General features: G+C 40.7%; 1 protein-coding gene across 1 annotated transcript; it reads left to right on the top strand.

Annotated features, from left to right (window-relative positions):
- Positions 1-6,492: 6,492 nt before the first annotated feature.
- Positions 6,493-9,520, top strand: LOC131981001 (cell surface glycoprotein 1-like). The gene is made up of 6 exons (XM_059345296.1): positions 6,493-6,914; positions 7,017-7,088; positions 7,198-7,316; positions 7,430-7,490; positions 7,597-7,691; positions 7,801-9,520. The coding sequence occupies exons 1-6, from the start codon at positions 6,870-6,872 to the stop codon at positions 9,518-9,520; spliced, it is 2,112 nt and encodes a 703-aa protein (XP_059201279.1). The 5' UTR covers positions 6,493-6,869.
- Positions 9,521-15,509: the final 5,989 nt, after the last annotated feature.

Consider the following 15,509-nt stretch of genomic DNA (forward strand, 5'->3'; position numbering starts at 1 on the left):
ACAAGCACCCGACACTCTGTGCAGAGTTAGCGATGCCGGTTAATTTACGATCAACAGTGGACACTTTGTGTACAGTTAGCATGCACATATGTTTACATTACGTGGCTGACGCTGTGCACAGTTAGCGACAGTGGCCACGGTTGTTGTGCACGCTGTCCCAAACTGTCACTAAGCGATTATGCGATGATCGAAAACCATACATCACCTCCGGAATCTTGTAAATCTCTCTGGGGCCTTTTTTGTAATGGAATCATGCCGTGTGAGCGGACATTTGAGAGGGCGTTGCCTGAGACTTTCCCAGCAGCCACTCTTTACCCTCATGAAACGCGGCTATTGTCCTACAAATATTGGCCCTTGTTCCCAGGAGGGGGAAACAAATCATGCAGAATAAAATAGACAAGGAAAGCAACTTCATCACTTCTCCTGGGATCTTTTCAGTCCAAAAGGTTAAAAGCAACAAGTTGACATCACAATACTTCATCTTCTTTCAGCATCACGGACAGCGAATGAGCTTTTATCCATCTTCTGTTACTTGCTGCTGCTGTAGACACACCTGCCTCTAATTACTTGTTACCCTGATAATTGTGTCATGAGGGAGACTGATCAGCAGCTAATTAAGCAATTTTGTTAGTCAGATACTAAATAATAACCCCACAGTTTATACTTTCAAAGAAAAGCTCCAAACAACTCATGCTCTCTGAGGACTCTTTATCGGCTGCAGCTGATAAAAAACAAAAATCCTTACAAGCATCGACCGGCTTTGTTTAAAAGGCTCCCAAAACAACAAGTCCAAGGTCACTTCTGCAACAACAGCAGGAGTTGTTTCTGTCCGGTGGGAGTTGGTCTTGTTCGGACTTGACTGGAGCTTGTCGATGGACGAGCGTCCTTGGCTGAATTCCAGTTTCAGTGGAGCGATGAGCTCTGAGAAAGAAAAGCTCCAGAGAGACACTTAGCTGTCATGTCGGCTGTGTGTCACAGTGACTCTGCATATAAGAATAATAGTCTGAATAAAAGATCCCTTTAATCAATATTCAATGCATTTTGGGAACTTTAGTTGTAGTCCAAAGCTGTTAATCCTTTATGAGATACAACAAAAAGAAACAGAAGGAGGACGGTAACATATCCCAGACCTGCTGTCTGCCCTGAAGGAAGCCGGAGGCATGTTACTGTTTACCGCAGGGCAAAGTCATTAACTCATAATTAGTTAATATGTAAAACTGTGTCTGCTGCTGCTGTTATCTCCAAATCACTTACACAAAGAGCGAACCCTGTGAGATTAAAAACATCAGGAGCTGCGGTTTCCAAACTGAATAAAACGGCACTTCTGTCGGAGACATTTGGTTTGAAAAAAGTTTGGTCTGAAAAGGCTCCAGGAGAACGACTCCGCCTTCAACAAATACATCAACATCTGTTAGAAAAGTCAACAAAACCAAAAGCTTCAACATAAAAGGCAGAAGTTTGAGTGATGAAGAGAGCTGCGGCAGTAGACAACTTTGGGTTGAAGATATCAGTGGAGCAAAAGTGATAAAGTAATAATAAAGACCACCTCCTACTAAAATATCTCAACAACTCCTGTACAAATTACCATGAAAGTATGTACAGACATACAGTACATGGTCCCCAAAGGATGAAACACACTTACTTCGGTGATCCCATGAATTTTCCTCTCATGGCACCATGAGGTTAAATGATTGATTTTCGAGTGAAATATCTCAACGACTTGCATCACAAAGACATGTGGTGCAGACATTCATGCCACTTTCAGGGTGAGTGGAAAATACTTTAATGATCCTCTAACTTTTCATCTAACACCTTCATAATTTGTCAAATAATTTGGTTTATGACCAAACATCTGCAACACATAACAAGCTGCAACCTCTGAGCCCGAAAAGTGAAGCAAAGAGCCTTAAAGCTGCATTCTTTCTAATGGCCAGCAGGGGGAGACTCTTGATGTTTCTTTAAAAGTCAGTTTTATGGAAGTTGAAAAATGACCTTCTCAGTTGATTTATTTCCTCAGTTAACATTCTAATGATGCGTTTGTGGTCTCAGTTGCCAGTTTTAAGGCTTGTTAAATACAGCATGATGTTCATTTGTGACGCGTTCCATCACAATGAGTCGGAAGTCGCAGCCGCCCGTTCTTGTAAAAACACGTTTAAACATGAAAAAAGTGATTTTGGGCTGTTTTGGGGTTTTACGCGTTTCTGAAAAAAATAAAGTCTCAGCTTTAAGAAAATGTTAACATTAATATGAAATTCAAATATTATGGTCCCATTTAGGTTAAAACACATGACAAAGCCTTAGAGTATGCTTTTGGGTGTGGCTACCTTAAGGGTTGCTACCACTGTTCACTGTTCAATGTTTAACTAAGATGAAAACACAGTGAGAGGGTAGTTCAAACACTTTGGCTGCCGAATAATACCAATCTGAACCACATTAATGCCACTAATGACACATTTTTCCACATACAAACATGAAGCAAACATTCAAGACAAAGTCTCCAGCAGGAGGATTAAAATGATGGTGGAGCTGCTGATTGACAGTCGTGTGTGTGTGTGTGTGATTTAATGTGATTAATTATGTTTTGATCACAGTTCTTTGTCAATATATTAATCTCCAAATGACTGATGTTTGTTTTGTTTTCCTCACAGCAGATAATTAAAGAGAAAACTTCACTTTGACAGGATTAATTATTGCTCTGAAGTGTTATTTTGTTACATTTCAGGCTAAACCGGCTTTATTCTGACATTTAGTATGTTTTCTTTTTTTTTCTTTGAGTCATCAGGTGAGGATTTGGGTGTGACTCCAAAAGTGTCATCTATTATATTTTTAAAAAAAGTCTAAAATGGGTTTGAACTGAGATTTAAGCTCTGTTACTTTAAGTCATTTATGTGCATTAAAACAAATCAAAACTAGACGAGAACATTATGTCAAGCAAGTGGATTTTAGCAACTAAGGATGACAATACCGGACTGAAATATCTCAATAATTACCAGATGGATTGATTTTTTTACTTTCTGCCACTTATTTTGTCTTTTGAGGTGCAGTTTTAATGGGGGTCACAATAACTCTGGGTTCTTGCCAGGTCTGAAATTTTGGTCGGCTACCTACCAGTTTGAGGTGTTTCATGATTTCCCCTCATGGCTAGCCTGGGTATACCCCTACTGCCTTGCGCACTCGATTTCATTTCGAACTGCAAGGCGGCATGGTGTCCATGGCCGTTTCTTAGCCCTGTTTTAGGGATCCGATCACCGAACGGGGAGGGACGGCAAGGCGACAGACGGACGCTTGTAGTTTTGTAGTTTTCTTACGGATCCAACATGGCTGGAGCAGACACGAAACTCTCTTTGGATCTAGCTGTAGACAGTGTTCTAGATAGTTTAGAGCCAAGTTTATTTTAAAAGAAGAACAACATTTGGCTTTGCACTCCTGTTTCACCACGAAAAAAGGATGTTTTAGCCTTGCTTCCGACAGGATTTGGCCAAAGCCTAATCTACCAACTAGCCCCGCTACCGCTCACTGCTGTAACGCCGGTGATCTGGCTACGAGCCGGGGGACAGCGGAGCCGCCGAGAGACCCGCAGCAGCTCGTCTATTGACCATAAAATCAGTGGATGTGTGTGGCTGAATGACATGAGGGGGGAATAAGGTGTAAAAATAAATAATCTTGCATAAAGCGAGAACTGGAGAAGCAAAGCAGCAAGCAACACTCTCTCACAGACACACAAACACACACACACACACACACACACACACACACACTAACACTACCGGTAGAATGTGAGCTGAAAGTATAGAACAGCCAGAGCCAGAAAATGCAGCAGAAAAACGTTGCAGAAGCAGAATTGAGCATTTTAGTCCCAAAGTAGAGTCTGGCTGTGTAAACATCAATTTCTGTCGGTCTATACGTCATCTGGTATAATTGATACGATTGGCTAAGAGCTACATACAGACGCTTTTGATAGACATTCATAGTGCCCAATAAATGGCTCTGGAGGATCGTAAACCACACCTCCTCTACGGAAAGATTAATTGGTAGTATCCAGACTATATCTCATTTGTGATAGTCTGGTGTTAGCCAGGCTACCTCATGGTTGCTGTCTAAAGATCTGTTAAAAGTGAGAAGAAAGCTAAAGAACAGACACCACATTATCTGTATCTTCCATCCACCTGCAGCTCAATATTTTTTACTTTTATCTCCTGACTTTCTGTTCAAAGCAGAACTGCACAAAGTAATGCTGCCTTTATGTCTTTCTGTCAACATTGTTGTTTGAACCAGTGACTTGCACCAACATCATGGCCGGTGGTTTGATGATAAAAGGCAGGTTCTGATTTAAATGATATCCCAAAACTTAAAACCTGACTTCTGTTAAAGTAGACTGCTTTCTCATGAAAAAGAACACATGAACTTGTAAAGTAAAGATGGTGGATCATCTGATGTACATATCATAGACACCTGACTTACCTCTTAGCATATACAAATATATATAGAGAGTATAACAAAGCTCAGAGGAGCAGATCAGTACTAAATACTGCAAAGATTAAATACAGAAAACATATGTAGATAAGTCATGTCTACATTAAAAGGTTTAAATTCAAGTATCAAACACATGGTCTTATTATTGATAATGACTCATTATAAGCAGTGGTGGAAAAAGTATTCAGATCCCTTACTTGAGTAAAAGTACTAATACCAGACTGTGAAATTATTTCACTTCAAGTAAAAGTCCTGCATTCAAAACTTACAAAAAAACCAGTATCTGCAGAATGGCCCCGCTCAGATTGTTTTATAAATTCCAAATATTTCATTGGATTTTTATTATTGATGCATTTATGTAAGCAGCATTTAAATAAAATTATTTCTGATTCAAATCAGAATACACAATAATCAATAAACATTAGGGAAAACACAATGGCCCTCATTTATCAAACGAACGTACGTCAGAAAGTGAGCGTAAAGTGGGCGTAAGATGATTTCTACGCAAGCCTCGGCATTTATCAATTTGGACGTGAGCGGACGGTACGATTAGATCTCACGTCTGCTCTCAGCTCGTGTACGCAAATTTGGGTCAGCGTGAAGTCCACACGTCTGAGTCGGAGAATTGATCTTAGACTATTGTATCGATGCCTGGAGCTGATAAAACTCTGTGGTGTTTTGATTTTTAATAGTGACAAAGCAAAACATGTTTAGACTACATAATTTATCATTAAAACATAATCCAAAAATAAATACACCCTACGATCGTGAAATTCTTTAAACAGAATACCAGCTGAGGATATTAAATGTTGTTGTCTTCTGCTGTTTACAGTTATCCAGCTCCGACACCGGAGCGTCAGCGTCTCTTTTACCACTGGTGCTGCCCGAATAGAAACATTTCCAATCAGCGCTGTCACACACTCCTCTGACTAGGACATCATTATTAGTAAATGTAAAGAGGTTAATAATATCTCTCCATCATAATAATAGCAATATTCGGATATTATATAGATTATTAGGCTTTATATGTCACAATGTAATTACTCAAACCTCGCCGGGAGTTTAATAGTCTGCTACTTTGCTGACAGCACCACTGATTTCCTTCTTTTTCACATTTTATGCTGCCAAACAAAACTAGTTTGTTGTGTTGCAGCTGTTTGACGTCAGCGTTTCACTTTCTGACTCTGAGAAATTCCTCTTCTTTTTTAATTAAAACTTACTTTAAAACATTGTTTACCTCCTTCAACCAAAAAGCTGAAAACTTCTAAGTCCGTACTCCAAATGTAAAATATTCATTGAACTTGTTTGAGTTTATAATTTTAAGTACTTTTATTTCATAAACCTCCGTCGCTGCGTATTTCTTTAATATGTCTATATTGCCCCTATTGTTAATTGTAACGGTGCACTTTGCTAATAAAGCTGACTTTAGAGGGTGAAAAAATCCTCCTTTTGGCCGTATTGCGCCCTTCGGTGTTGTAAACTCTGAAGGCGAGTCTTCTGAATCGGGTATATATTAGGGCGTGGTATTTAAATTACGCATGTTTCGAGCCGCCACATTTATCAACAGCCGATCATTCTTACGCTGTGGTTGGCGAGATACGTTTGATAAATCACACGTGGACCCTGTCGTAAGACAAAATATACACTCAGATCTGCGCTCGTTTCTACGCTCGCTTGATAAATGAGGGCCACTGAGATGTTGTGAAACAGACACCACAAAAGAAAAACAACACATTATGCCTAATATAATGAAAATACCAAAAGCAATAATGTTTTTGTCCTTTTCTCAATACGTTCTGGCCGTCAGTGGATATAAGATTTTATTATTTATATTTGAAAACATGTAATTAATAAATAGCCTTATTGAATAAAGGCTCAGTAATTTTCTTTAAAAAGCTGGGCAGTTAAGTTTTTAGGAAAGTAGAAAATGGTGCATTTGTCAGGAATATATTCTTCTGTGGATTTATACAGTAGTTAAGCCATATGTCACCTAGTGCAACAGTAAGGCTCATCAATGTGTTTTGGATCATCAATGGAGGTTTATGGAACTGAGGCAAAAGATTTATCACGTTAATATATAGTATAATATCACAAGATTTGTATATTTATAGATAGATTTGTTTAATAAAAGGATACCTACCAAGAGTGTTTCCCTGGTAACCTTCCAGACTGTTTGACATGTGAGTTCAGTTCTAAAACTCTAGAATCCTGAGTCAGATTCTCTTTGGAGCTCAGATCTCTTCACTCAGAACACACTCTGCTCATTTGTGCCAGAGAGATCAACCGTGTCAGACTGCTTTTCGCATCTATCGTTGAACTTAAACCTGTGAATTTTTACATTGTCGCTTTGCCTGTTTTGTTTGTTGTGTATTGTGATATACAGCAACAACTTCTCAATGGAGTTTATTGAAGGAAGTAGAGGAGTCTACAGACCCATCAGGGTAAGTGACACACTTTCTGTCTTTACTGGAGCTCAACATGTTCACATGTGTTTTTAAAGATGTGACTAAAACTAAACGTAACATGTCTTATTTGCTTTAAAGGTGTTGTTTGGTACACCCATTTATGATCGGGCTCTGCAGCTCTGCTGGAATACAAACAGCTACAAGTCTAAGGTAAGACTACTGTCCTCCCAAGATCACAGTTGTAGAAACTACCAGGTCAATGATGACAAACTCTGTCCTGCCATGTTCAACGATGACTCATCTCCTTTATGTTTTTTAGATTGCATTGCTGAGAGAACTGCTCATGCTTCAGGAAGCTTACCAGATCCCATCTCAGGTGACTCCTGAAGACATGATCCACTTCCTCATGGAAGAAAGCAAGAATACTCTGAGAGAACGGTGAGTTACTGACACACATACAGACCTCACAGTCTGCTCATGTCTCACTAATATTACTCTCATAATGTCGAGAGTAACAGTAAAATAAAGCTTGTGTTTGTTTCTGTCTGAAGCCTTTGGGAGTTTGAACTGGAGGACTTTGATGAGGAGGACGCCAAACCTCTGCTGATGCTGGTAAGACAACAACCCTGAGAAGACTCTCAGGAGTTTGGAGTAAATGATGCTGATTTATCCTCTAAATATCTCCAAACTGCACTTCATATATAATTCCTTGTTTTAGGTATGGGCAGTAAATATGAGCAACAAGATGAGGGACATTGAGTTTGAAGCCCAGATGCTCCTCAACTCCTCAGAGCCCTTACCTCCCAAATTTCAGTAAGTTACAATTGACTCATATTTATTAACAGTTAAACTGCAGTTATTTTAATATCTCTGTATTTTTTCTGAATGTTTTAAAATTAATTTTGATTACTGTAATCCACAGACATCCTAAACTCTTCAACATGGCGCTGAAGTATGCCAAGATCCTGAGAACCAATCATGTGGCTCCAAGCTCCAAAGTCCTCAGTCCACAAGAGGTGGTGTTGGAAGTTGTCCCCAGAGTCCTGCAGGGCTTCTGGGCACTTCCTCGCCGTCCCCTCTTAAACATGCCTTCACAGAAACTCAGCACAATGTCTGTTGGGGTTACAAAGGCCGTCTTGGACCGAGTCACTGATGCTCTCACCGGTGTGGAAGGTCAGACCACCTTCTCCCGCTCCATCAGGGACGACGTGGTCCTGTCCATCCTGACAACCATCAGACAGACGCACCCACTCCACATCCTGGTGAACAGGATCAAGAGCTTCGCACCAGAGCTGCTCAGTGAAATCGTTGATGTTGCAGCGGAACAGATTTGTGAGATGTTTCATCCCAAGAGCCCCAAAGTGCCGGCTCATCTGAGTCCTGCTGCTGAACCTCCTGCTACCGCTCCAGTCCAGGAAGACTCCAACCTGACTGTGACACCCAGTCCAGAGACAAACCCTGCTGTGGTGTCCACTCCACCAGCTTCACCAGCACCTCCTGTGGAACCTCCATCTATTACTGAAGTGGAGACCAGGAAAGACGAATGTGACAAACCCAGCCTGGAGAACAACCCAGAACCCACCAGAGAACCAGACTCTGCTGCTGTTCCAGCCTCTCCAGCACCCCCTGTGGAACCTCCATCCATGACTGTTGTTGAGACCAGGGAGGATAAAAGTGACAATTCTGGCCTTGGAAATGACCCAGAACCCTCCAGAGACCCAGACTCTGTTGCGGTTCCACCTGCTTTGACCCCTCCTGTGGAACCTCCATCCATTACTCATGTTGAGACCAGGAAAGCCGAATGTGACAAACCTTGTACTGAAAATGACCCAGAACCCTCCAGAGACCCAGACTCTGCTGTGGTTCCACCTATTATGACCCTCCCTGCTGAACCTTTATCTGTTTCTGATGTTGAGACCAGTGAAGATAAAAATGATGAACCCAACCTGGAGAATGACCCAGAACCCACAGAAGAACCAGAAACTGCTGCTGCTCCTGTTCTTGTGTCCCTTCCTGCTGAACCTCCATGTATTTCTGATGTTCAGACCAGAGAGAATAAAAATGATCAGCCAAGCCTTGGTGAAAACCTAAAACCCACCAGAGAACCAGACCCTCCTGCTGTGGTTCCAGCTCCGCTGACTCCTCCTGCTGAACCTCAATGTATTCCTAATGTTCAAATCAGTGAGGAAGAAAATGATAAACCCAGCCTTTGGACCAGACCAGACTCTGCTGTGACTCCAGCTCCTCCGGCTCCACTGACCCCTCCTGTTGAACCTGTGATCATTACTACAGTGCAGGACGGTCTGACCAGCAGCCTAGCTGTAACAGAGCAGCCGACCTCCAGACCAGAGACAAACTCTGCTGAGATGTCCCCTCCACCAGCTCCTCAGACGTCCCCTACAGAACCTCCTCACATTACTGATGTCCAGGACTGGGAGGATACAAGCATAGAAGAGGGCTCAGAACCCACCGGAGAACCAGTCTCTGTTCCTCCAGCTTCATGGTCTCCTCAGACCCCTCCTCTGGAACCTGTGATCATTGTGTCTGTGGTTGAGGTCGAAGAGAAGAGATCACAGGGCTTCTTCAGCTGGCTCGCTCAACCATTCTGCTGCTGCTTTAAAGCCAATGACACACTGAGTTAATGTCTCTAAAATAAATAAATACAAATTTAAAATTAAATCAGCTTTGGTCACGTGTGAGTTATGTATATATCATGCATGAGTTTTTTCTGTTCACAATTAACCACTCAGGTGTAAATGAAACATTTTAAATGTTATATTAATCGAAAAACAACCAACAATGTTTTTGTCCTTTTCTCATTACTTTCTGGCCGTCAGTGGACCTAAGATTTTAAATCTTTGAAAACATGTAATTAATAAACAGCCTTATGCATAAAAAAGCTTGGTAATTTCCTTTCCAAAAGCTGGGAAGTGTTAGAAATGATCTGTTATTCTGTCTCTGTTTTCTGTCTCTGTGCACAGGGGTCACTATCTGTGTGCATGGTGAAGGCCACTATGCATGCGTAATTCACAAACCTTGTCCGTGCTATCTCTCTCTATGCAATTATGGATTAATCATGCAATATGCTTTTGATACAATGATTATGTTTGTGTGTTAATATTGTTTTAGAAACTGTGATTACTTTAAATACATGTATCCCAACTGCTTAAACTTAGTAAGATTCTATTATCACAAAAATATATATTGTATGCTTTGTATTTTATGTGCACTTTGCAACATCTGTGTCTCCAATTATATCTCTGTAAGTCATAACAAGGCAGGAGGTTGTGTTGAATGTTTTGGAAGCAGGCCAGGTCATGGACACAGTGTGCTGGGAAGAGGAGATTACGCTCTTCTCCGCTTGGTGACATGACATGTCCCTATATTGATTAAAACTGACGAATCAACGGATCAAGAGGGTGGAACTTCCTGGAAGAAATCTACCTTCATGATTAGTAAAACATTGTTAGAATATAACTGTCAGAGGGACAGAAGGGGGGTCAGACCTCATGAACTGATCCGCCTTAATCATGTAAGTCAGGCAAGTGATGTATGAACCCAGGTATCTCTGTAAACTGCACATTTCTTGACGTATTGTAATAAAATGTAAAAACTACGAACTTGGACGTCTCCTGCTCATCATTCCCCATCAAACGATCTGCGCAGAGAAATAGTCGAAAGGATTTACTTTTGGAGTCAGACAATTTAATTTTAAAGGTACAGAAGTCAAGTTTTTAGGAAAGTAGAAAATGGTGCATTTGTCTGGAATATATTCTGTGGATTTATACAGTAATGAAGCCATATGTCACTGTAAGGCTCATCAATGTGTTTTTAATAGTTTTAGGACAACAATGGAGGTTTATGGAACAGAGGCACAAGACTTATCACATTGATACACTGTAAAACCCAATAGCTGTCCTGACATACATTAACTTTACTAGGTTATCAAAAATGTGCACTTATGACTGGTATTGTGAAAAACTCAAAATACTTTGAGTTTAGAGTGAAGATTACTTTATTTAGAGTTAAGCTCACTCACAACAATAAGTAGCCAACATGCCTCACACCCACTGCGCATTCAAAGAAGAAGAAGTGTGCATGCGCAGTAGCAATATTCAGTCTCCCGCTCAGCAACCAACCAGTCCAGCACAAAGCCGGGGCACTGAGGGCAGCCTGCTGACTCAACTTTTGCACCGTCTTGTTTTTTCTTTTGAAGAAAATTAATTAGGTAAGTTAAAGTAAATTTGTCTGTTAATGTTTTAATAATTACTGCTACAACTGTTAGCGTTCGCTAGCTAACGCTAGCGATAATTAGCTAGCTAACAAAGGAAACGAGCATAACGTTAGCTTGTTCAGGCCATGGCAGAGATGGGGAATTTGAGTGAAGTGACTTGACTCGAGTCAGACTTAAGTCGGCAGAGTGAGGAACTGTAATTTGGTTGTTTAACATAAAAGATCAGACTTTACTTTGACTTGCTATTCATGTCTTGAAACTTGACTTTGACTTGCTATTCGTGACTTGAGACTTGACTTAAACTTGCATGAAATGACTGAAGTCATTGCTGATATTTTTGTCCGTGGCCAGATAATTTCATTCGTATATTAATTTCACGCCGGTAAATTGCACTCCCACCACTCATACTACATATGCCACAATGCACTGCAACAGCTGACACACGGATGACCTGCGCCACCTCTAACCGCGCTGCTCCGTTGTTTATTGACACACTAATCAGTGGTCCAGTGTTGACAACTTATCGTCTTTGTTACTATATTTAGCGACTCTAGCAATTTGTTTTTACCCCCAAAAAGGGACTAGCGACAAATCTAGCGACTTTTTCTAGAATTATTGAGACTCCGACGTGACAACGTCAACGGGCAGCGCGAGACCTGGACAGAGGGAGAGAAGTAAAAGCAAAACCAGCAGCTCAAGGGGAGAAATGTATTCACCTTATTCAGCCACGCCCATTTTCTACATTTCTTGTCTTCCGGATTGTGTGGGAATTTCCGGTAGGCTAGCTATGGCTAGTTAGCTACATTGAAAAACCCAGCTAATTAAGATGGAGAGGCTAACATGGGTAGAGACGAAAACCAACATTAAAAGGTCGGATGGAGGAATTATTCTTAGCCACCCGCGGTTAATGCTGAGTTGGTGGATGATATGCAGCGATGGCCTCAGGTGTCATATGGGGATATTTTTAATTATTTAGTGCTGTCAGTGGGAGTCGATGGGTCGGCGATGAAGAATTTTAAGAGCACGGAGGCTTACCAGTACCTTCACAGTGGAAAGGTCGGTCGTGTTGTGCATTGCAAGAGTGAGAAGGAGGATTATGTCTTTTTGAAAGCTGCAGTCAACCCCAGTCAGGCAAGCGCACCAAGCCACAGTGCATGGGTGTTAACCAGGACCGGTGGAGCCGTGGAGGCAACCGGGTGCACCTGTATAGCCGGCCTTGGAAGGTCTTGTAGCCATGCCGCAGCAATTTTGTGGAAGGTAAGCCTGTTATTCAGCATCATTTAATGTCTCAGACATCTGTGTAATTACATTATTAGTTGATTTTTGACGACTTAGCAAAGAAGATGAGAAGCTGTCAACTTGTAAGAACTGTTACTAGGTTAATGTTAGGATACCTGAATCTGCAAGGTAGCTAGCATTAGCTTTATGCGAAGACGTGCGCTGCTGATGCATAAGGTTAAAATCACTGCGATTCTCCCGTATTTCTTTTCCCTTAACACGCAAGGAAAGCAATTGTTTGTATTACATATTATATAATGCTATGCAATGTTGGTCAGACCGAGTTTCTCCGAGACCGAGAGTATCTCTGGCATGACTCTCGCAGATTAAGAGTAACTGCCAGCTCTGCAAAGAAGGTACCGGTCAGAAGCAGCCCCCTAGTGTTTCTACAGCAACATGCTTTCCCTCGTTTTCATGGTAATGCTGCTACCAGACATGGCGTGGAGGGTGAGGTGTTGGCCCTGAAGTGGCTAGCAGACAGTAGCTACTGGGTAACACGCCATGGCACAGTCTTGTCCTGGAGAGCCCTGGCTGTCAGCCAGCCCCGATGGGGTTCTGAGTTCAGGGGAGCTGCTGGAAATTAAATGTCCTTTCCTTAAGGCAAACGAAACACTGGAGGACTTAATAGGAAGTCATGACAAAAAATATGATGTTAAGATCATCGAGGGTATTCCTAAATTACAGCCTATGGCCCCTGTGGCTTCTACATTCAAATTCAAATTGGCTTGTTCTGTACAAAGCTAAAGGCATGCAAGTTATTAATTTGGTCTCATTCAAAACAGGTGATGCTTCACATCCCATATGATGAGGCTTTCTGTGCAAAGACTGTGGCTAGACTAAGATCCTTCTATTTCAGAGACATGCTTCCTTTTGTTTCAGATGAGTATAGTGAAGGTTAGGGTTGCTCTGTGAGCGTTATATGCAGTTATGCAAATGATTACATTTACTACTTCTAAAACTACATGTACTTATTTATGTACTTATTTATACTGATGTACATGCACTTATTTATGCATATACTTATTCATGTATCTACTTATTAACGTACTTATGTATGCCTATTGATTTTTAATGCAATTTATTTTTTAGTAGTCTGTCAAAGCATTAACTCAAACGTTAAATGAAATAACAAATGCTGATTATGTATCAAGTTTATTAACCCTCTCTGACAAAGACATTTGTGTATTACAATACACAAAAATCAGTTAAAGTTTTGTATAGAGTTGTAAACATGGAAAAACTCTTAATACATGTAACACTTGATACTTATTCAAGTCTTGTGCAATGTTCTTTTTCACAAAATATGTACATCATATTTTAGCATTAGACTGTAAGAAACACTATAACCAGGAGCTCATCCATATTTGTTGCTGTTGTATCCCTGTGTAGGCACCTCCACTTACATGCCTTATACATCCAGGGGGAGTCCAATACAAGTCATACTCAGGTGATCATTTTGAAGAAGTTGTTGTACATGTACATGGTGCATAAGGTGCTGTTAGCTTCATGTCAACAAAGCAGACAGACAAAAGTTATGGTGGATTTATTTACAGTACTGGAACAGTAAACATATGTTCAAATTTTGTATAGATTTGTAAAAATGAACAATAGAAACAACATTGTACTTGAACACTAAATAGTTCTAATATTAATAGAGCCCCCCCACGCGAATCATCGGCGACTTGCTGTTCATGTATTGAGGTCAAGGCAAGGCATAGTTACGGGCCTATGATATCTTCATATCTAAATAAGTGAGAATTTTATACTGAATATTTTCCCCATGGCAGCATCCCAAAGGCTTCAAACAAGAAATAAACGACAAATTGTCAGTCTGCCCACAACAATGCTCTGTACAATTTTGTAGGCAGTGTGTCTGAACTAACTGTGAGGAAACGTTACTCGGAACTTGCATGAATATATCTGGCAATCATTAATGTCAGGCAACTGCTAAAGGACGATAGCATTTGCTGATCATACTCATTAGACGCTAGCAGCTAGCTGGCTAACGGCTAGCGATATTGTTAGTGCTGGCAAAATGTCATCTTACCTTGGAGCCTCACAAGCATCCAAAGAGCCTTTTTTGTCGGAGGAACATATCCCAACCACTTCTCGGGGTATGGGTGTTTGACTGATGGTCTGCCATCCACAAAATGAAACGAACAAATGTAGGGCTTTTTTGGAGGCTTCAGATTTAGCGCCTTCAGCCACATACGCCGGGCCTCATCAGTGGATGGCGGAGGATAAAGGTTAAATGTTGCCCCACAACATTCAGCCCTGGTTTTCCTGTGTTCAAAACACATTTCTTGCAGGGACGTCTGTCTTTTTTTCCAATTATTGTGACAGCCCCGCACGGAACAAATAATGCTGGTCATCTTAAGCTATGACCCACCGTACTGCCACCGTACTGCGAATGGACAGCGTTGCTCAACTGGAAGTTCGAACACAAAATGGAAACAAAATGGCGCCCCCTTGTTGATGCGCAGAATAAGGTGAATATAGTGTGCTCTTACAAGCACACTCAATTAAATCAAGAAGAGAATATGTTTTCTCACCACGTGATTGAAATAGTATTGGAATTCACAAATATCTGTCATGAATTAAATGGCAGAAAAACAATTCTTCAAATTCTGTATTTCTTACAAGATTAGAGAGGTTCATTTAACAATAATTAATATTAATTCTAGTATTTAGCAATAAAGAACCTGAAATGTCACTACATGTTTTATAGCTGTTCACATTCTATTCAGTTTTGGACGGATATGGAAACACTGGTCACTTTATTAATCTGAAAGTTGTTATTATTGGAACTAAGTTGTTTGACTGTATACAGTGGCAAGAAAAAGTAAGCAAACCATATGTTATTATCTAATTTTCTGCATTAATTTGTCATAAAATGTGATCTGATCAGCATCTAAGTTCCAAGTACAGACAAACACAATGTGCTAAACCTTATACCACACAAACAATTATAATATTTCAGATCATTATTGAACATATCCATGAAAGAAGATTCAATGTTTGGGACTTCAGAGATCAGATCCTCTGCCGCTCCAGCGATCTCAGATCATTTTGGGCCTGTCTCATTATTATTAACAATTCTTTCTTCTGATTAAAACATA

This window comes from Centropristis striata, chromosome 11 (assembly GCF_030273125.1).
Source record: "Centropristis striata isolate RG_2023a ecotype Rhode Island chromosome 11, C.striata_1.0, whole genome shotgun sequence".
NCBI classification, from domain to species: Eukaryota; Metazoa; Chordata; class Actinopteri; order Perciformes; family Serranidae; genus Centropristis; species Centropristis striata.